Below are 22612 nucleotides of genomic sequence, written 5' to 3'. Positions count from 1 at the left end.
AAAAGCGAAACACCGTCGTGGAAATCGCTCAAAACTGAAATACCACTGAAAATTCGCTGCACTGTGCTGACGACTGACCCAGCAACAAGGTAGAAACTAAACAGCTGTGCACGGTTGGATCTTGGCTTTCAGTTTTAACTAGTCTTTGAAATCTATCGTGTCCTTGCTTAGTCGTTTTTTTCTACTTGGGACTGATCAGATCTTTTACAGATGTTACTGCACGAATACCAGCAGCATTTTCGTTTGCGGTCCCCCCCCCCCCCCCCCTTGTTTGCATTTGAAAAAGCATCTGATAATTTCGATAATTTAATCAGTACCTTTATATATTGCCATCTGTAGGTGAATGGCTGTTTGGGTTAACTTGCGCGAGCGAGGCGAGTTTACTTCAAACTTAATTTACAAATTCAGTTATTAAATTAAGTTTCAACTTTAATTGGCGGAAAATATCAACGCAGACGGGAGTTTTATATACTAATACACACTTTTCACAAAGCGCTATTAGTATCGACATAAGTTAGATAAGTTATTTTTTTTGTTTAGGAGATTTCATTCCTTAGATTACCCGCCAAAGGAAAAAAACAACAACAACAACAACAACAAGAGAAAAACAACAACAACCGCTACTTCTCATTCGAAAACAAGAATGTATTTACTCTCAACATATATTTTCCAGCCCTTTTTTTCTCTATGTATACTGTTAATATATAGTGCAGATTAATGTTCTTAAAAATAAAAACGTAAATTAAACAGTCTTTCATGCAAAGTAGCTATTTAGCGTGTTTAGGGCAGGAAGTGGCATATATATTAGATTTCTATTTATGTAAGAAATTTTATTGCAAAGTTTTAAAATGTAAATACAGTAAAAACCTGCATAAAAGAAGAAGTGGATTAAGAACACTCAGGGTGAAATTTGGTCAGAAAGGTACCATATACATAAGAACACATTCAGCCTGAAAGATGAAAATTGTTCTTACAGGAAAAAAAAAAAAAAAAAATTGGCTGCCAGTTAGATTAGAATAACCTACTAGGGTACAATACTAAGTACGGTACTAAGTAGATCAATATATGTGTTATCCATTAATTAATTAATTAAAATGTTGTGCTTGCACATTGATTTCATTTGTTGGTAGTCTATGCAATATTTAAGAACACCTTAAGAACATTTTCAGGCTGGTTTTGCAGAAAACACCCGATGTATAAGAACAAAATCAGCCTGAAACCCCAAAACACGTGTTCTTTATGCGAGTTTTTACTGTAGTATTTGATGCACATGTTTAAATGCTATTGCAAATCGGAATAAGATCCAATTTTATAGTATCAAAAACCACCCAAGATTTCAGTTTTAGCCTAGTATCTTTCTGTCTTCCGATATATAACCTTTTTGGAAACCTCGTTCCTTAGAGAACTGACTGTTCTTAGTATAGCACACTGACTGTTTTACAGTCCTAAAACACTTCATCATTACGTACATTTCTGCGCCGCGTGCACTTCAAAATTGAATCACGCCTTGTAATTTGTTTCTCGAACCATAATCATTTTTTAAATTTTATTTTGACTCTACCCTTTTACACAATCACAAGGTTTCACGCACGTTTTAAGTTAACCTTTGCAGGTGGCGTCACATAATTAATAGACATACACAGGCGTATGTCAGAAAAAATTGCTAAAAAAAAAATAAAATAAAATAAAACAAAATTGATATTGCCAAATTTAGCTTAATGGTCCAGGGCCCGGTTGTTCATAGAGGGTTACGTTAAGTTCTAACCTGAGATTAACCTTTTTACAAGAAGAAAACCTTGCGTTTGCTTCTTTGTTTGTTGTTGTTGTTGATTTTGCTGTTGTTCGAAGATATGTTACGGCTAACCTCTGGCTAAACAGCGAGTTAAATTTAACTCACCTCGCTACATGGGCTTACTCGCTAACCTCGGGTTAAATATAGTAAAATTGAAACAGTACGAAGAAGAAACAGAGAAGGCGAAAGAGCCGCAAAAAAACACGTATTCGACGGAACTTGATCATAAGAAATTTCACCCCCGGATTAACTCAAACGCAAAGTTAGCCCTCTTTTGAAAAACTGGGTCAAAATCTTTTTTTTTTTTTTTCCCTTTGGTAAGATGTGAGCGAAATTAAATATAAACAAAGTGGAGAACTTGGCCAATGACTATATCGACCGAACAGTACGATTGATCAGTGGCCAATGTATCATTATTTTCTTAACAGAGAATAGAAAAGCTAACATGTGTATTCCAAAACGTTTGAACCGGCGCTGAAACCTCTATCTTACAGCAGTTTTTCACTTGAGTGTCGAAAGTAATTTGCAACAAAAGTCAAAAAAAAAAAAAAAAAAAAAAAAAATCAGAAAAAAAGAAAACACTCGAGTGTCTTTGTCACCCAATCAGAAGCAAAACCAAATTCTTCACTCGCACACGTTTTCCCGCTAATTATTAGGTATTTTGCTTTGATTTCTTATTGGTTCAGCGGACTGTCTGCGTCCTTGTGATTGGCTAGGGGATTACTTTGGATTAGTGTTCCGACACTCAATTGAAAACCGCTCTAAATGAGCGCAGCGGAGTCATCGTTTATGCTGCCATGTATTCTCACAATAGGTCTGACAACACCCTGGCGACGATACTTGATGAGAGACGGGTTTCGCAGCAAAGTCACAGCAAGGAACCAGCGGTTGATCGCCTGCTGAGACATGCGCGGAAGGCGAAGTTCAGGAAAATGAGCTAAAGAAAAGAAATGAATGAAAATTAGTTCAATTGACATGTTTATTTTGTAATAAGGATCTATTTCTGTCTATTGCATGACAACTGCTATATACACCAAGATAGAGTCCCGGGGTAACAGGAGACTCATTTGGCGCCCTCTCCTATTTGTAGCACCTCTGCACTTTACGATATTTACAGTCTTCTCAAGGATTTCTCAAAATCTTGATCCTCTTCTTACTTACGGTTAGGCAGGTTTGAGGCGCGAAATGAAGGGAAAAGAAACAAAGCGCATATATACCTTGTATATTTTCTTTAATTCGCAATTCGGAATTTAAATTACTGACAGGAGTAAACTGGTACGATTTTGCTGTGCTAGAATCGTAAATAGCGCAAGTAATCTAATTATGTTGTATTGTAAGCAGTGTAAGTATTAGTATTGTTAGTAGCGTGAGTATGTGTATTGTATTGTAAGTAATATAAGTAATCTAAGTGTTAGTATCGTAAGTGGCGTATGTAATAAGTAGTGTAAGTAGTGTAAGTTTTCTTATTTAAAGTATATATATATAAAAGGTTTGAGCCGCAAAGAGCTCACTTGCCTTCCTCCCCTCCCCCCTCCCCCCACCCCGCTCCCATTTTTAACCACCCTTGTATCCTGAATCGCGCGCGCGTTTTTGACTTACCCTGTTCTAGCGATTCCTGAAAAGTCCTATCCTTGTTTCTATTGATGAGCAGCTGGCAAAACATGAGCATCACCGGATGACTGTGAGCCACCAGCAAATGAATAAAACCCAGATATGCTACAAAGGCTGACGGAAAAGAGAGGATATAAGGAAAAAACATACCGGAGATTTTCAATGTAGCGTCTGCATCTTTGAAGCTGTAACGTCCCTTACTTCAAAGAACAGTTGAATTTAATATTTTATTTTATTTTATTTGTTTGATGGTGCGGTAAGGTCTTTAACAAAGTATACCCATTGCATCTTAAAAGACTACAGTAGCAGTAATCAACAGTGGCATCGGTAATGTTTCAAATTGTTGCCACGTGGGAGACTGTTTTAGTAAATCACTGAAAAGTTATGATTGATTTCAGATTTTGTGCAAATTAGGCTCTGAACCATGCTTGACGCAGGTTAAAAAGTGAAAGCTTCATAAATCGAGCTTAAATTAGTCTTTTTCATGAAAGATCGGTTTTCGGAAAAAAGGGCTATCTTCGTGTCTGTTTGCATTATAAGGATTCGTACGCCGCTCAAACGTAAGAGAGACACTTCTCACGAACTTAGCTATGGACATGTTAGTCTGCAAGCAGGCGCACCTTTGAGTTTACGCAGAGAAGTGCGAGTGGGCGAGCGAAGCGGAAAGGAGTCTGGTGCGGAAGCTCGCTCGCATGCCCAAAACGTGAATCCGCTGGCAGGCTACGGACGTCTTCTCCAATCTATCATTAAAGTTTAAAACTGTGTCACTGAATAACACAGTTGCTTTTCAAACCTTGGTCCCAAGTCTGGAATCCCTGCATCATGGACGTGCGGTCGATACGAGACAAGAACACAACGCCTAACAACATTCCTTTCAGGATGCGAACCAAACAGGAGAACACTCCAAGGAGAATGTTGTAGAAAAAGAAAAAGTAAGCCATGATAGAGAACAGCCGTCTATATCAAGGAAAAGTAAAAGACACAGTAATAAGTAAGAGTAAAATGAATACAAACAGTTAGCTAACTATCGAAAATGGTTTCCCTATAACCTTAGGCAACCATATATTCAAGCTTGACTCAGACGGGATAGCGATGGAACAGACAAAAAAAAAATTTACCAAGTAGGGATGAGAGCCAAATTCTTACTGAGGTCTTTGAAACAAACCCCTACAATCCCCAAATAATTTATAATTATTTTCTGTATACTATTTGTTACGAAAGCTTCTTCCATTCCTCCCCCTACCCTCCACGCAAGAAAAGAACAGAACATGCTCAAACAGAGAATCTGTGACCCACATAAAAAAGGGAATCAATTGTACCCTGTAGCTTAAAGTCTAATTTTCTGAACCTTGCAAGTTAATCTGGCCCTATACAATACACTTGCCAATGACATGTCTGGAAAACAACTTCACCTCCCTCTAGATCACATTTTGGTTGGCGCTATGTTCAACTTGATACATCATAATTCACTTTATGTATTCACTCAACTTACACATGCAAAACTGATATAACAATTACAAAAAAAGGGGGAAAAAAAGGAAAGAAGGAAATATAAAAACATTCTCTGGTTAAAAGTATGTAGAAAACACGAACTTTCGAAAGCTTGTGTTTGTTATATACCTTTAGCCAGAGAACGTTTTCATGTTTCACCATGTCAGGTCATCCTCGCTGTGGTCCTTCCATATTATTTTCAAAATTGAATTAAGTAATAATGCCAATTCTTAAAACAATCGAAGAACAATGTGCAACATTTAGAAACACTTGCATAGCTCCAGTCACACAAATGGTTGTGAATGTAGCTTTTTCAACGTACTATGTCTCTCGTTTAATATTCAAATTCTTCCCTTCGCTATTTGTTATTCGTTTTTCAGCTTTCCAGACATTCTAGTTAAGTAAGAAAAAAACAGAAAAGCAGGCCATACTTGTTATCAACAGTAATGGCGATGTTTGGAAAGTCTCTGTCACGAAAGGCGAAGAGCTCAAGAAACTTTTGGAATGCCCAAAGGGAAATTGCCATACCGACTGTTGGTCTGAAAAATAAAATCGTATTACTGGGATTTTAATACACTCAAAAACAATAAACCAATATCTTTCTGTCTTTCTGGGTGTAAAGTAAGATATATAGGTTATGGATCAAGCGTGAGGTCAAGATGGCTGGATAATGGCCAAGCTCTTTTTTGGGTGTTTATGGACCGACACAGAGTCGAGGTCCATAAACAAGCAAAAAAGGCCAACATCCAGCAATCTTCACCGAGCAAGTTTGGTCAATAAAGGAATTATCATGTGGAAAAAGAACATTATTTATTTATTTATTTTTGGCGGGAAAACGGCGGGTAATCCCGAGCGGGCACCATTTTGCACGTTCACGAAGCTAGAACAATAATGGGAGTTATGGATGCAAAAGTTGTACGGTCCTGATTAACCTTTGTTGTAAGTCCTGGTTCAGATCGTCTTGTATAGTTAAACAATTTGTCTTCACTGGTGTCTATTTTACCGATTTTTCAATTTTATTATATTATTTGACATTTTTTTTCTGAAAAGACCAGTGATCAATTGACTCTCGAATAACTGACAGGCTGACTGACTGAATGAATGAATAAATGTCTGTCTGTCTGTATGTATGTATGTATGTATGTCTCTCTGTCTGTCTATCTGTCTGACTGACTCACTAACTGACTGACTGACTGACTAGCTAGCTAGCTGACTTGCTGACTGACGAACTGACTGACTGACTATCTGATTGACTGACTGTCTGTCTGCCTGACTGACTGACTGACTGACTGGCTGGTTGGTGGGCTGACTGACTGACTGACTGACTGACTGATCGATTAGTCGATCGATAGATGGGGATGTTGAGTTAGTGTTGTATTAATCTTTTTCCTGACTGTTTCTAAATTGTAACCTAAGTACAATATATCAAAATAATATCAAGGTAAAACTTACAGCATCGCTATCAAGATCCCTTTCAATTCTGTTAAGGTTTCCGCAGAGAAAATCTCCTTCGCGTAACGGAATATAAATCCCAGAATCAGAGCAATTACGGCCATAAAAAATCCCATAACGACATTCCCTAGACAGTAAAAATCAAGAAGATTCAGATGAAAAGACAGACAAAGATATGAAGTACTCTGTATGGTTATTTGTCTCAGATCAGTCATGTGCTGTCTCAGTTCAGCAGGAGTCCTTTAGGACAATTAATTTTGTGGAAGTAGAACTGATGACTGATTACAAGATATCAAGAACGATTTCGACGAATAATAATAGCGCCTATCCATGCCTGCTCTAGGCGCTGTACAATTTGCCAAAATGAGCTGTACTAATCTTAATAATTAAAAATATGCATTTAAGAAAGTAATAAAAAGTAAAAATCGCTAAGAATAATAAGTTTTCTTAAAAAGATGAGTTTTGAGTTTAGATTTAAAAGAACTTAGATTGTCACATGAGGGGATAGAAACAGGTAGACTGTTTCAGAGTTCAGGAGCGGAAACAGCAAAAGCTCGAGAACCATACGTCCTCAGGTGAAAATTCGAGGGGTTAAGAAGTAGTAAGTGTGATGATCGGAGGATTCTGGAAGGTTGGTAGTACGTTACTAGATCTTGAATGTAGACAGGAAATTGTTGATGAAGAGCCTTACAGGTAAGTAATATAATCTTGAATTTAGTGCGTTCAGAAACAGGAAGCCAGTGTAATTCTTTCAGTATTGGAGTGATGTGGTCGTACTTTCGAGAACAGGTGATAAGTCGGGCAGCGGCGTTCTGAACAGACTGGAGCTTTTTTAAAGCGCACTTCGGTACATTGTACAAAAGAGAGTTGCAGTGGTCGAGTTTGGAAGACACAAGAGCATGGACCAAGATCTCGGTGGTTTTCGTAGATAAGAATTTCCTTATCCGGGAGATGTTGCGCAGATGATAAGAGGCTGATTTACAAATAGACTTGATATGCGGAAGCATAGTCATGATACTGTCAAATATCACACCGATGTTTCTAGCAAATTGAGATGGCTGAATTATGTCTTGACCAGAACGGATTGGTGGTAGAGACTGCTGCGGGTTGTGTTTATGTACATTGGGGTACATAAACTGGGTAGAAAATGTCGAATTACGATGATTTCCGTGGAACATTCGAGCAATAATGGCACAAATTAAGTTACCAAACAAACCCCATGGCATGGTAATATTTTGAACACAGTTAAGAAAAACTTATCGAGACTTAAGCTCTCAAGCTGACACCGTGAGCGAAAATTGAACTTGAAGTTACCCATATTTCAATAAAAACAGACGTTTCGGGTCAGTTAAAAACACAATAACACACGTTTTAATCATTCTTACTAGGTTTGACATTAACTTTCTCGAGAATGCTTGAGAATTTAATCGCGGGGTCACTTAGAGAAATGAACTAAAGTGAGTTGTTTTAAAAAGTATTCCCAAAGTTACCGTGCTATGGGTAGATTTTTGGTAAATAAATTTTGCAACCATTGCTCGAGCTTTGAGCGGAATCCGTCTTAATATTGACCATGGAATTTATTCTTTGGCCCGAAGGATTTATTTTAGACCCTCTGGAACGCATGAATTTTCTGTTCGCATCCGATTGCTTAAGAACAGAATTTATCGATGCACAGGGATTAGAACATACAAATGATTTTGATAAGAAAAATCTACTCCATCGCAATTCAGCTTTTTGTTTTTGCAACTAACCGAGAATGTGTTAAAGGAAAGGGCCCCGAAAAAGTCATCAGCTCGCTTTGGATTGTTTCATAAACAACGCAATCGAATGAGCTTGCTCATGCGCCGAGCCGTAAAATCATTCCTTTAACAGTCACTGAAATGAAGTTAGAGGAAACGCTGGGAAGACAACTGCACTCCGAGAGAATAATACATCTTTCAAATCAAACGGTGTAGTTTTCTTACACGACTAGCATAGCTCTTCACTGTTGCCAGCTCTAGAAAGATTAGGAATAAAGAAATATCTCTTCTGGCTGACAATTCATTTTAAAATCCCCTTTGTTTTTACTGGTAGCACTAGAAAGATTAAGGTACAAAATGTCTTCACGTATGCCTCATAACCCGCAAAAACCGCTGATAATGTCATATACATACTCAATTTTTTTTTTAACACGAGATATACTATACCAGTGAAGACAAAGGCTATCTGATATCCAGAAAATCGAAGACTTCTTCCCTGAAAAATAATGATAACGACCAGCAGCTTGAGTAAAAACTTTTGGTTTTTAGGACATTGACATGTTTCACGAGAAAAAAAAAGTCTAAAACTCGGCAGAACAATTCAATACTTATAACGATTTCCGAGGGAAAAAAAAAAAAAAAAAAAAAAAAAAACGATTAGAGGCAATACATAGATCTTTTCAGTGGTAAGCCATCAGCTGGGATGGGATTTCTATTTTTTGTTCAATGGGGCGGAATAAGCGAGCGAATAGAGTTGTCAGATTGGCATGCGCAGATAGTGCTTAACGTTTACCAACAAAACCAACGGCCACATACCACACAGCTGTCAAAACACGTATTGCATATGATCTGCATACTAACATATTTGCTGAGCTGATCAGATATTGCAATTTCGCGCTTGATCGTGTGGTTGCAAGAAATCTCAGAGTTGAGAGACGAGCCAACAGCCGTTTTCTTCATTGTAGGTAAGTAATTAATTTTGCATTACAGGCTCCGGTTGTTCGAAGGCTGGCAAACGCTATCCAACGAAAATTGAACCACACTATCCACTGGGGAGTCATTTATCCGGTGGACAACGTTATCCACCGAATAACGTCGAAAGACCCGGGTCAGATCACTGTTTTCGAAATGTTTAGATTGTTTGGGTATAAGAAGTTGATTTCTCAATGCATCACTGCGCCATTTTGAACTTGTGTTATTGTTAGAAAAACTGATATTCAGTAGAATTCTAAGGATTAGCTTGGTCTAATATTTGTCTTATTTTTTGTTTATGTGGCATACATTAAGGCAGAATTGATGCACTTTTCTGGGATGAATGTAAACCTACCACTAGCCGTGCAGGAGAAACAAACACATCTTGAGAAAATGTCGTTTGGCCTCGATACAGCTGAAAAATATGGTCCCTGAAAAGACAAAATTAAACAACATCAGAGATACGGAACTAGTCACTTTGAGGAAAACAAATCCCCTTAATTTGAAATCACAAAGCACCTTGCTTTGCCAATTCGACAAGCTTGCATTAAAATCCATAACTTTCACTGAGTATTGTAAGGTTATTTTTCTCCAAAGTGAAAAAAAAAAAAAAAAAAGAAGGAAAAAAAAAAAAAGAAAGAATACCTTTGTTCTATATTACTTTTATCATGTCAACTGATTTTTAAATCAAAGGTTTGGTCACTGATAAAACCAATACAAATTTGTTTCAAAAAGTATTTGTCAAGGTTATGGGTGTATCTGGAGGGTGTTGGAATTATCACCGAATTGAATTTTCATCCTTTTCTCAGCTATCAGTTACAATTTCGACTAATTTCTCAGCTGTCAGTAGATTTTTCAGATCCCAGATCTGAGATGTCATCTAAGGCCCATACAGTTCTTCTACCTCTTGTAAAAAAAAAAAAAAAGAGAAAAGTCGACAGAATAGAGAGAGAACCTAACGAAAGGCTCACCGATGGCATTTCATGAAATGCAGCAGAATTAGGATAGCGAAGAATGCAGCGACAATATATCCTCCCTGCAGGGAACCTGTAATAATCAAACCAAACCAAACTTAGTACTAAATAGACACTATTAGATCCCAAAAGCACTGTTGTGTTGAGTCGGTGACCGATGGATTACCCGACCGACTGACAGAATGGAACGGCTTACCACCTGACTGATCGACCAATCGACCGACCGGTTGACTGACCGACCGACCGACTGACAGAATGGAATGGCTTACCACCTGACTGACCGACCAACTGAGCAACCAACTGACTAAATGGCCAACTGACTGACTGACTGACTAACTGACTGACTTATAAACTGGGTTGCTGGCTAGCTGACACTCTGCATAAGTGACAGATTGACTAACTGACTGGCTGAATGACTGACTGCTGACTGAGCAGGCCATCAGTACAGGCCATCAGAACAGGCCACGGTACAGACCGCAAATGGGAGGTTAACAATATGTTTTATAATATATCCACACTATCTCGGCCTGGATAGAAGAAAAACATTCGCGTTAAGCTAGCGGGCGGAACACAGATGGTGTAGCCCGTAAAATTAGGGAAGTTCAGATTTCAGCACGAGTGCGAGAGCAATACCAGTATAACTAAATTTCAGTCCAGTTACGTTCACTATATTGCTAACAAATTGTATATAAAGAACTTTTTAATTTACTGAACGGTGCGAGATTGGAGTGAAACGTAACAAATGAAAGCACACAGTGAAACAGATTTGAAAAGTCGTACTTGCACTCAATCCCACACTCGCAATGCTTACTGAAGGTCTTAATTGACCAATCACAGCTCGCCTACTATAACAAAGATGTATTCAACCAATGCAATACCAGGTATATTAACATTTAAATTAGATCTCATCTCTTTTCTCTACCTGTCATGTGACGTTTCAGTGTTACTTGGTAAGAAGGACTTACCGAAGAAAAGACGTAACAAGTCGCATGATGAGTCAATGTCACATGAATCCAGAGATGTTCGCTTGCAGTATTCTAACGATCCCACAACACGTAAAAGAGACTGATTAAAAAACAGACAGGAAGAATTCAGGGTAAAGCAGAACAATAAACAACATTTGGCTTTCTCACCGACAAGTCTTATCTTGTTTTGTCTCCATGACTTCCAGAAGTTATATTTCATACTGTCATTCAAGAAACTGTTTTAGAGCAGAGCTCAGAAAGTCTAAACAACCTCTCAGGAATTGGAAGCAAGGATCAATGGAAGATTGTTGTGCTTTGTTGTACACAAAAGAACGCAAGATAATTATGTGACATCGGTTAAACTGTTCCCTACGGTTTGCAAATGCTAGCTAATGCTGGAACACGCTGGAGCTGTACTCCAAGGTCTAACGTATGATAAGAAAAACATAAACCACCATACTTTCTTCTTTTAAATATGATTTAGTTTATTATGCAATAGCTTTCTTACTTTTAATAGAAAAATGTTGCTCTAAAGAAAAGTTCTCATAAAGCCAGTACGTCTTAGTCCCCATTTGAATGGTCCTGAGGAAGTGGAAACAACCTTCCCTTCCAAGGCAGCTTTTTTTTATTGTTTATATAAGAAACAAAGTTGTCCCTGCTGGACACTGAGTCAAAGCTGAGTCAAAGTTGACTACGCATCCTCACTAGTAACCGTTTCTAGATTTTCAAATCCTCGATTATTCTACTGCTTTGGCGTTGCTTATTTAACTACTTATACCTATCTCTTTGGTACGCTTCGACGGCATATTAGGCAAGATTGGTCGAGCGTTGGTTTGTGTTTTGGGGAGACGAAGGCGAGCCAAAATAGCCAAGGCGATACCAAACGACCCTGATATGCCGGTACATTGTACGATTAGGTATTCACCGTGCCCAAATTCGGCCAATTGAACATGATATCGTTGCCATATCAGGTCAGTGACTTGATATCGCAGGATATCAGGACAGTAGCCCCGACTTCTGATTGGCTAATTGCGGATTTGGGTACTGTAAATAAATTAATTAATCCTCATTACGTGACACGTGACATATATCTCATATCGGAAAATGCTGTCCTGCTCCCCAGAGTTATACCAGCTGCCGAGACAAGACAACTCGCCTCTATCAAGTTACGGAGAAGATCTAGGCATACCTGAAACACAATTATCACTGCAACAACCAAAGTGGAAATCAGCTGAGCCGAGAATTTAAAGTCTGAAATAAAACAGGACCTTACTTTTACCATTAGTTTTTCAAATCTTTCTAGATGATATTCACTTATCTTAATGAGATGGACGTACAAAGGATAACACAGTTATAAGGCAGAACACTCGAATGACAAAACCAACCTCCTCTTGGTCTGTAAATTCTATAAATCAGCCTTGTATACCACTTCTCTTCTGCCACACCACTGTAAGCAAGAAATGACTACACTTAATACATTATGTGAGAAGTTTCGGTTAGGCCCTGTCCACACTACGCCGGAGAACTTTGAAAGCATTGTTTTCACTCTGAAATCGCATCAACTGTTTTCCGTCCACACAACGCAATAGTCACCGGTCATTTTGGATTTGTGTTTGAGGAAAACTCGGGCAGGGAAATCACACATCATCGATTTCGAAAAGCTCCGTTTTCAGAATGTTTTCCCTTCACACGAAAACGCACAGCCCGCGTTTTCAGATTTCTCCGGTTTGAAGAGCGTTTTCGAAAAGCTCCGTTTTCGTGACGGATTAGGGTGGACGATAGGCCTCGTCGTCGTCGGCGTTGGCTCGCGTCCAAGCATCAATTTCTTCTAACAGTACGGTCTCCTCTTCTTTGATGGCCTTGGAGGTGGCTTAACAAGCCAATCCTTGCATAGAATTTGCGAGGGCAGTGAGGGCACGGGAGGGTGGGCGGTGGACGAGGGGCTGCAAGGCGGCGTTTTTGTTCTTCACGTTTCACCCCGGCTTTGCACCTCCATTCCGCTTCAGACATGGCAGTCCCGAAAGAAATGGACCGTCACCAGCCGGATCGATTTGCCGCTGTTGTCTCCCATTTCCTCGGATCAATTTCAGTTTTCTTGAAAGTAGCTTTGAGCTGATCTTTGTAGCGAAGGAGAGGGCGTCCTCTCGGATGCAAGCCGGTGGTCAGCCCGCTGCAGAGAAGTTGTCACGGCAAGCGAGCATCGCTCATCTTGGCGATGTGACCAGACCAGCAGAGGCGATGTTTCACCCCTGTGGACTCAATACTAACAGCGTTGGCTTGCTCCAGGACGGAGTCGTTTGTGGTGTAGTCGTCCCATTTCATGTTGAGGATAGAGCGGAGCTTTCGTTGGTGGAATTGCTCGAGCTTCTTCAAGTCCTTCTGGTACGGTGTCCAGACAACCGCTTGGTAAACCATGAGTTTGGTGGTTCGGCTGAGGTCTTTTTTCGTGAAGAAACTTTTATAAAGTTTGCCAAATGCAGTGTGTGCAGCTCCGATTCGGTGGTCAACGTATTTCACAGCGGTGCAGTTAGATGACGGTAGGCCTAATGTAGAAATAAAGATGCGTTTTCAAATTTCTCCGGCGAAGTGGCGACGGGGCTGGATGCAATAAAGTGCCAATAGGTTCTGGATTGCACACTTACGAGGTTAATGCTGGATTTAGCAGCTGTTCGACATGGATTATCCCTTGTTTTTCTATCAAACAAGCCACTTCATCATCCGCCCGAGCTTGGCCACGTCCCTAAAATAGATTTGAACAAGTTTGTTAATAATGAGAATGAAACGTCTTCGAAAATGACACGTCTGCACCAGGGCCATAGTGGGTTTGCAATGGTACGTCTATTGGAAGCGCTGTATTGGGTAAAAGGTTATTCGCTTAACGGCTCTAACGTTCATATCACGGGTGACAAGTTTTGAAAGATCCTAAAGAATCCTTGAAAAACTTATGATCGATCTTTCGATCAACAAACTCTTAGCGTCTTCACCTACAATGCTCAAAGATCGCCGAGAGCCTTGCGAGATTGTACAAAGAACTTTTGGGTTAATCTTGCAACAATCTTAAGGATAATACAAAACCAAGGGAATAAGAAAAGATCTACAAAAACATGGGAAAAATATCTTGATCTCTAAGATCCTCGTCGAATCTTTTAGGAAATTGTACATTCTTATAAAGATCTTTTTTTGCAGTGATCTTTGCAAAATCCAACGTCCTGCGAGCTGTTTTCCCACGGAGGGCATAGGGGAACCCAGTCAACGCCAATTGCCAAACATACCCACCCATGATCAATGACATCGATGAGTAGTCGTTGGGTAATCAAAGAGTAACAATTGTTCAGTCATCGATTATTGACAACGGTCACAGGGTAATCATCAGATTGTGTCGATGATTCACTAGTGCAATCAATGACTAATGGACGCAATCAATGACTGATGGATGACTGAAATTCTGTGGCCTATTGATTATTCCTCGATTACTCTTTGATCATCGGCAATAATCAATGACTAATCAACTGAGTAGCCGTCAATTTCCCATTGAATACCCATTGATGTCATTGATGTCATCGGCTAGTTACAAATACGTCTGCCAATTGGTCCTAGATTATTCATCCCATCAACAGTTTCGCATTATGTGGGACTGCCTATGTATCTATTCACCTCACTCGTGCATTTAAACCACTTGTGTCGGACCTCTAGGAAGAGCAGAACACCAAACCTCATGGCAATAAACAGAAGACACAAGTAGCTTGGAACCTCACCAAGCAGTCCAAGATACTGGTATATCTTCAAATTTTTCTGGAAGAAAAAACATGGAAAATCATTAAATTTTCTGTAAGGGGATATTGCACCCAAAACAATTTGTTACCCAAATCGAATAATAACCTACGGAATATGTATCAGTTCAGTCTTGTTTGATTCGTGATTTCAGCTACCAAGGAATGGTCGCTGTTAACGTAATAATTTATCGAGCGTTGAAGAAGGAGAAGGAGAATAATAATAAGAAGAACTTTATTTAACGAGGGTAAAAACACTTTACAGTTAGCACTGACAAACTAGTGACCCTCTATACCATATTCTTTATCATCGCATGAAAATGCATGCACCCTATTTTAGAACAAAGGGCCTTGACCTACAGGGACAAAAACCGTTCAGAAACGTTCTACGTTTACTAAAAAGATTCACTAGTGCAACTTGTTACAGAAGCACTTGCATCCTTTATAGCATATATATAGTTTACATGTAACAGAAAGGCGTTGCCCCTCGCACGGGTTGTTACCTTAATCAAAGCTTTGCATTTGCGCAAAAATTTAACTAGCATCCGGCTTGCAAAATATTTGCACACATTTACACACTCGACATAATCGTACAACACAGTAAACTAAATCATGATAACACTGGGATAAACACAGTGAAACAAAACATGAATCAAACTGGTATGTTCCTCACTTCATAAGAACTTTTGCACTGTAAATCAATCACAAGTTTGAAAGAAAACCTGTATGGTCAACAAAAACAACAATCAGTGACAGTCGTTGCGTCGTACAATCGTATATAGCAATATGCTATATTTATATCACTTTGTCGGGCATTGCGGCGCATGTTGCGGGCTAAAATGGAGAATTTGGCGGGCTATTTAGCCCGCTGAAATAAACCAATGAAAAAATGAGAATCAAACAATCGTACGACGTAAGCAGGCATTTAAAATCGAGAATCATTACAATGTTAGCGCCGTTTTATTGCAACGTCGGTGAAACTCAAATGGCAAGGTTTTGTAATTTCTAACCAGCTTCGCTTGATGTATTGTGTATTTTCATTGAGGGAAAATAAAAGTCATTCAACTTGTTAACGCTCGCGTGATTGTTCAGACTGTTTTGTTGTCTTTTTTTTTTTTTTTTCACTTTTTAATTTCTCAATACCCTCCAAAGTGATAATAATAGTAACAAAGTTTATGTTCTTGGGCATAAATATATTTTGGGCCCTTCTCAGAGCCCAGTTAAACCCTCGCCTAACGGCTTGGGCTAAAATGAGTCTGAGTCAGGCCCAAAACATATTTTATGTCCAAGAACATAAACTCTCTACCACTAGATTAACCAGCACGAGAAAACAAATAATGGCCTGGTACGTAACACGTGATTGCAAACTTGGCAGTTAAACTGAAAGCTAATTTTAATTTAACACTATGTCTTTGTGGTATAGCTAAGAGGTCCAATGTTCATTTCTTTAATTTCAATTATTAAATATCCAGTGTGTTCTACTTGAAACTGAGCAGGCATCATTAATCCTTCCACTACTGTCAATTCGCTGATAGAGCACGGTACTGCGCGAGACGAAGGGTTCCGACTGGACCGTACGCATGTAGATTCACACGAATCATTCTTTGTCGCACGTTTGCCGCACGGTAAATGCAGTCCAAGTCCGTATTTGACATCCTATGAATTGTTCCTTTTCAAGGTCGTTTTAACCCTTGCCGAAATACTTTACGCATTTCTATGTGGTCTTTTATTATGCCGTATGCAGTGTTTCGCTAGCAACGTTTAACTCTGCGAAAGACATGGTAGCTTTAAATATGATCAAGATTCTAGTTTTACTTTATAGTCTTACCTGATACTGACATAAAGAAAACCAAGAAGTGATCCAACCAGCTTGTATTCGGTTGTGAGGCAGGCAAAAAATGGGTAGAACAGTATTCCATAAGTGAGGACAGAAATAAGCACATTGAAAACTGATTGTAAAGAAAAGAAAATAATAAGATGATAATAAATTTGTAATTAAATTTCCAATAAAAGACTAATTTCCATAATTATAATCCAAGAATGGAATAACTCATAACTGGCTTTTTTCTTTAACGATAGCATTTTGCCCTATTTAGTAAACAATTTTACGCAGTTGAAAGTTAGGTCCGTGCTGGCCCTTTTCTGTCACGCAATGTTTTGAAATAACATAACCGAAAAATACGACAAAACTTTTGTTTCATTTAGCGTTATGAGATCAATATGTCAAATCCTGACCGACACTTGAAAAAAATACAGCTAAAAATGGTAGCAAAGTGCAATAAATTAAAGGGCATCAACTCTGTTTTGTTGTTAGCTGCCCTGATTTACATCTATTTGTTTGTTTGTTTGTTTTCTAATGACAATTTCTTCAGTACATTTGCGGCCAAACGTACATTACAACTACTATTAAAATGTGATTTAATGTTGTTACCTTAATGGTGTCACATCAAAAACAAAAACAAAAACAAAAACAAATATTATAATGATGGTATTCTACACTTTTGTAATCGAGTGATTTACATAGGTAATCGTATGAATGCATGTGCAGTTAAGAATTTACACTACGAGTGATATTTGGAAACTCTTTCGAGGTTTCACGAGCTTTAAGTCGAGTGCAATTTCAAAGAAATATCACAAGTAGTGTAAATCCTTAATTGCTCGAGCTTTCATACGATTACTCATTTATCATATGACTGAAAAAATAACGAAAGCGCGCGCGCTACTTTGCACTGCAGTGCAAATTAAAAATTAACATAAATTGGCCTATTCTCAGCCAATCTCTAAGAACGAAATAATTGGTTATATAATAAGATTTGTTTTTACCCACCTGTGAGCCATGCAGGGCCGGGTAGGGTAAACAATCCAGACCTGGCATTTGTAAAAAATGTACTGGCTGTTGCCCCAAAGGTGGCAGCGATTGTAAATCTGTTTTTGAAACTGCCTAAGAAGTTGATTGGTCTGAAATGGAGGAAGGAAGAATTCTTGGCTGTAAATACCATCAATTAATATATTTCATGTCTTAATACAATAAAATGTTTACTCTGGTTTTCCAGGGCTGAGTGCTTTTCCACGGTTTAAGGGAGGGGGGGATGGGGGCCGGAATGCAGCCTTGGTGGAGAGTAGACCAAATTCGTATTCTCAGTGTTGGACTGGAACTAGCTTGCAACCGAGGCTAATGCAGGGAGTCTTTTCAAATGCAAATGACGTCAATCTCTTTTTAATGATATTCCCCCGCATGAGCCTCCATTTCAAGCTAGTTCCAGTCTAATACCGTGAATACAAATATGGTCTATTATAAGGTATACTGACCTGAAACAATGCAACAGTTTTGTTCCGTTTTTCAACAAAAGGAGACATCAGCCAAATAGCTTTTTTTAAGGACTGGTGTTTGTAATTTTACATCATATCATATAGCTCTATAGCTGAGGCTAATTATTAAATTAAAAGTAATAAGGAATTTAAACTTACATCAATAGTCCAGGATACCCATTGCAGTACTCAAGTTTGAAATTGCTTCGACGCTTGAAGCAAGACAGTATCAATATTATGACCAGCTGAAAAAGAATATGGAAAAGCAGATTATGTCATTGCGGTCGGACGAATGGCCTCGTGGTTAACGCGGTGGACTCTAGATCTGGATCGAGCGGTCTAGGTTTGAGTCCTGACCGGAGACATTGCGTTGAATTCTTTGGCAAGACGCTTTACTCTCACAGTGCCTCTCTCCACCCAGGTGTACAAATGGGTACCGGCGAATTTAATGCTGAGGTTAACCCTGTGATGGACTTGCATCCCATCCAAGGGGGAGTAGAAATACTCCTAGTCGCTTCATGCTACAAAAACCAGGATAAGCTCCGGCCTAATTGTCACTTGGCTCCGCGTATAGTGACTTTATCTTTACCTTTACATTTAACAAATAGACGTCAATTTTTATGCGTCTGTCCTGTTATTGATGATAAATTGCGTCATAACATTGTCAAAGTGGCTGTGGAACCACGAGCCGCACGCGAGTGGTTCGGCTGTAAACTTTGACAATGTTATGAAGAAATTTATAATCAATAAGAGGACAGACGCATAAAAACTGACATCAATTTGTCTTTTACAATAACAAGACCCCAAAATGGTCAAATGCCGAGCATAAATGAGAGGAAAAGACGCCGTAACCTTGCCGTAAAGAAAAATAAGTGAATTGTATTCAAAATGACGCAAACACTGTCAAAAGCTTTTCTCGCTTTTTGATTGGCTACTTAAAAAGTCCATAAAATCTCATTGGTTAAAAAGTTGACAGTTTGACAGCTGAAAGTTAAACTTAAAAGCTTGCATAAATTAAAATTTTATCCGTCTGTACTCTTATTGAGGATAAAAACGAGCCACTCAGCGCGCGAGAAATTAGACAGTTATTGTAAAATATGTTTTTGATAACAAAGCCAAGCAGACTATGCACTTGCAAACAACATAACCCTTTGAACTGTACTAAATAAGGCCGCACAAGTGAAATCAAGTGGTAACCATGACACAAGCCCACCAAAACCTGCAGAATAATTAATATTGTCACTCCAGCCCCAATGTCCTTTGGTTTATCTAATCCGCAGTGACCTCTTACGTCTGCGCCACCCTTCAATTAGGTAGGGAGAGAGAGCGTACATCTATCAACTTCTCTCCTCTCCGTAGAGGCTTAAAGGTTTCTTCACAGGTGGGGAGAATCCGCTGAGAGATCTGAGTGCAGGCGCAGGGCTACGTGAAGGCGAAAGGCGAGAGATCCATTCGACTTTGCGCATGCACTCACTTTGCACAGTGGATTTCTATAACGAACGTTCGAACCCCTGCGGAAGATTGACTGTGACTTTATAATTATCCACTTTTCTGATAAAGGTTACCTTTATCAGGTATCTCTCGTTTGAATTCTTCATTGCACGTATAAATTTGCGTACTCTAATTAGACCCATTGTTTAACCCTCTTTTGCGATTCGTTAAACAGCTTTGGTCCATACTCTGACGCTAATGCGAATAATGGTACAACCGAATGCCCGTCGCAGAGAGAGACCAATGTTTAGCTATACTGTATTTGTTTGATACTTACAGCTGGAGCAAGGCACCAGAGGTCAAATGTCTTTTCAGTTATAGTTGCAATGCACTCATCCCTACAACGAAACCAGAATACTACAATCGGCGACATAATTAGTTGACACATTGTCTTTCAATAGTACTTTTAGCGTACCAAATAACACGACTCTTTTTATCGCGCAGTAAACTGTGGAAAAGACCCCGCTGCCCCATTCAATGTTGTTTGTTTGTTGCTCACGATCGCAGCGATTGCCACACAACATTGTTTGGGGTTGAGGGGGGTTGAAAGGACAAGCTAGGAAGGTAAAAAGGGATCGCAGTGACGAAATAGGGGGTTAAAAGGGTGAATGCGTCGACAATTTTGTCGCCGATTGTAGTTTCGAAAATTTGCACTCGCCCTCCAGCCAATGGGAGTGTTAGAGGTGTTGGGCGAGGGTGATTTCAATTTCTAAGTCATTATTCAAACTACACTGTCTAAAAAAGTTAAAAGTTTGAGTACTGTAAAATAAAATTAGTAAGGTCTTAGGACTATTGAGGGACGGAAAAAGGTGTCATCATAAGAGTTGTAGATTAATTAATATACTTACAAGCCACAAGACAAGACACAAAAAAGTCTTGAGACTTTCACTTTAGCGGGTAATAACTTTTACAGGTAGCACAAGGAGCAGAGGAGTGCTATTCGACCGTATCTCCAGTTAAATTCACCGTACAATTGCAGCGCGAATCGTTACGTTAATTACCTTATCACACAACTGAGTTTACATGCGATCGATATCCCTGCGATATGCCGCAGATAAAGCTGGCTCATTCAGTCACGTGACCCGTTTAGACCAGTCGCCTGCGAGCGAAAATATTTCACGCATTATTACAGGGGATAGTGGAAAGACATCACGATCGTCCATTTATTGGCTGCGTTCTTGAAGTTAAAACTATAGAAAATGCGATTTTTCGGTGTCCATTCTCTTCAAAGAACTTATTGGCTTAGTTTTTTCTCTCTTCGTGCCGTCAACTCGTAAAGTTATAAGTCCGTGACGAAAACATACCATGGACGTAAAATTGAAATAAATACCGTGACGGTTTACACTCAAAATAAAATGTATGATTAGCGGTACAATACAGCTGCTTATGAATCTGAACTATATATGTTGTACGGTAAAACTGTCAACAGACTTCAGGCGTCAGCAGCTTATTTGCATCTCAAATTGAAATAAATACCGTGACAAACTTCAGCGGATTCAAAACTGTGCTGCGTGCCTTGTAGTTCAACAGCCTAGGCTGCGCATGTATGCCCTATCCTAAAGGCATTGCATTCGCTTCCGGTGGAGCAGCGAATTGCTTTTAAAGTTTTATTACTGACTTACAAGGCAATTAATAACTTCGCACCTTCCTATGTAGGTCAACTTTTAGTCCACTATAATCCACCAAGGAGTTTAAGATCTGTTGGAAAATATCAGTTTGGAAGTTCCTAGGATATGTCTATAAACGTACGGAGACAGAGCCTTCTCAGTTGCCGCCCCAAACTGTGGAATGATCTGCCTAAAATTAAGTTAAGTCCATCGGCCGCCGTGTTTACATCGCGTTAAAAAACTCATCGTTTCAGAATTGCTTTTAGATAATTATTTCTATCTTAAAGTTTATAATTTAATTTAGTTTGAGTTATTATATTTGGTTTTACTTTCGTGACTGTGAAGCGATATAGAGCTTTGTATATACTCGCTATGTAAGTAAAGTTATTATTAAGCTATTAGTATTACTATATCGCTAACTGAAACTGGATATGACTGGAACTGGCTATGCCTCAAAACTTGACTCTGCAAGTGCTCACTATCTCGTTGGTCGAATAATTCCGACACTATAACAACAATAAGGTTTCAGAAGTGGTCGGATATTCTTCAAAATATTGTAAAATAGTTTCGCTTACTTGTTTGGGTCAGTAGACGTATTAGATGAAATGTTTGCCATGATGTTAGCGTTGTCGTTTGCACGACACCCCGTCAACAGCAGTAAAAGTTGTGTGTCTGAGGGCCAGAAAACGTTCTCACGGTTTTGCGTTCGGAAGACTTCGTGTAATCTTTGTGAGGGCACTTCCTACGGCAAAGATCTTTGACAGCTTTTGGAATAAACCGCAATTGGAATCACCAGACTGTGGAATATTCAATATTCAGAGACGGTTTTAGCGCACTTGTTAAATGGCTCAGACACGCACTCGTTTGCAGACCATTTGACATCAGTCACGCAAAGTATGTGAACCCTGCAATTTAATCTGATCAGAACAAAGCTGAAGATATCTTGTTTCAAAGGAATATCCTACAGAACTCAATTTGGCCAGTGTCTTGTAAAAACAAAAGCTTTTTCGCGGCTCTGATGCAAAAATGAGACATAAATTGTAATCTGATTGAATTGTAGCGATTGCATTGCAAGGAAATTAAACAATAGGGTTAAGGGTTTTATGAAGCGGGCCGTGCACCCTCACCAAATTTTTCTGGGAGTACCACCCGGATTTTCACTCCGATAAGCCTGAATAATTGATGCCCAGGGTTAGTCTTTTTTACCTTTAGAACTCGATAATGGAAATAACAACATGTGTACTTAGAGAATTTGTAGACTGCAGTCTGTATTGCAAGCAGTTTTACACCGACCGGTTGTGCGACGGAGCCAGCGTTGGGCGGCTAGACTTGAAATCCCGAGGTCGCAGATTCAATTCCAGCTCTGACCACTAAGCTGGAGTTGTTTCTCGTTAGACTCTTGACTTCAACTCCTCTGCCACGTTTGTAAACAGCCAACT

General features: G+C 39.2%; 1 protein-coding gene across 2 annotated transcripts; it reads right to left on the bottom strand.

Moving 5' to 3' along the window:
- Positions 1 to 624: 624 nt before the first annotated feature.
- Positions 625 to 22164, bottom strand: LOC110059757 (stimulated by retinoic acid gene 6 protein-like). 2 transcript variants are annotated; one of them, XM_089271971.1, is made up of 19 exons: positions 21749 to 22164; positions 19844 to 19904; positions 18235 to 18320; positions 17594 to 17724; positions 16595 to 16715; positions 15440 to 15488; positions 14651 to 14788; positions 13639 to 13736; positions 12382 to 12443; positions 12186 to 12247; positions 10997 to 11096; positions 10029 to 10104; positions 9413 to 9488; positions 8533 to 8581; positions 6347 to 6473; positions 5326 to 5433; positions 4197 to 4360; positions 3392 to 3517; positions 625 to 2729 (listed from the first exon to the last, which is right to left on the bottom strand). In XM_089271971.1, the coding sequence occupies exons 1-19, from the start codon at positions 21787 to 21789 to the stop codon at positions 2554 to 2556; spliced, it is 1851 nt and encodes a 616-aa protein (XP_089128097.1). In that variant the 5' UTR covers positions 21790 to 22164; the 3' UTR covers positions 625 to 2553. The 2 variants fall into 2 exon arrangements, with proteins under 2 accessions (XP_089128097.1, XP_089128098.1); XM_089271972.1 differs by lacking the exon at positions 21749 to 22164 and adding an exon at positions 20568 to 21370.
- Positions 22165 to 22612: the final 448 nt, after the last annotated feature.

Source organism: Orbicella faveolata, unplaced genomic scaffold, assembly GCF_042242905.1.
Source record: "Orbicella faveolata isolate gen_17 unplaced genomic scaffold, um_ofav_v1 contig_34, whole genome shotgun sequence".
Lineage (NCBI taxonomy): Eukaryota > Metazoa > Cnidaria > Anthozoa > Scleractinia > Merulinidae > Orbicella > Orbicella faveolata.
Note: the sequence above shows the minus strand (reverse complement) of the source record. Positions and strands in the feature narration are given on the sequence as shown.

What these genes read in the sequence shown, in the direction of transcription:
- LOC110059757 (XM_089271972.1), bottom strand. Translation starts at nt 20,635, where the DNA reads ATGAGCCAGCTTTATCTGCGGCATATCGCAGGGATATCGATCGCATGT. An exon ending in CTAAATCCAGCATTAACCTC is followed by an intron (nt 12,444 to 13,638) that starts GTAAGTGTGCAA and finishes TCTTGCTTACAG; the next exon opens with TGGTGTGGCAGAAGAGAAGT. An exon ending in TTTCTCCTGCACGGCTAGTG is followed by an intron (nt 8,582 to 9,412) that starts GTAGGTTTACAT and finishes ATTATTTTTCAG; the next exon opens with GGAAGAAGTCTTCGATTTTC.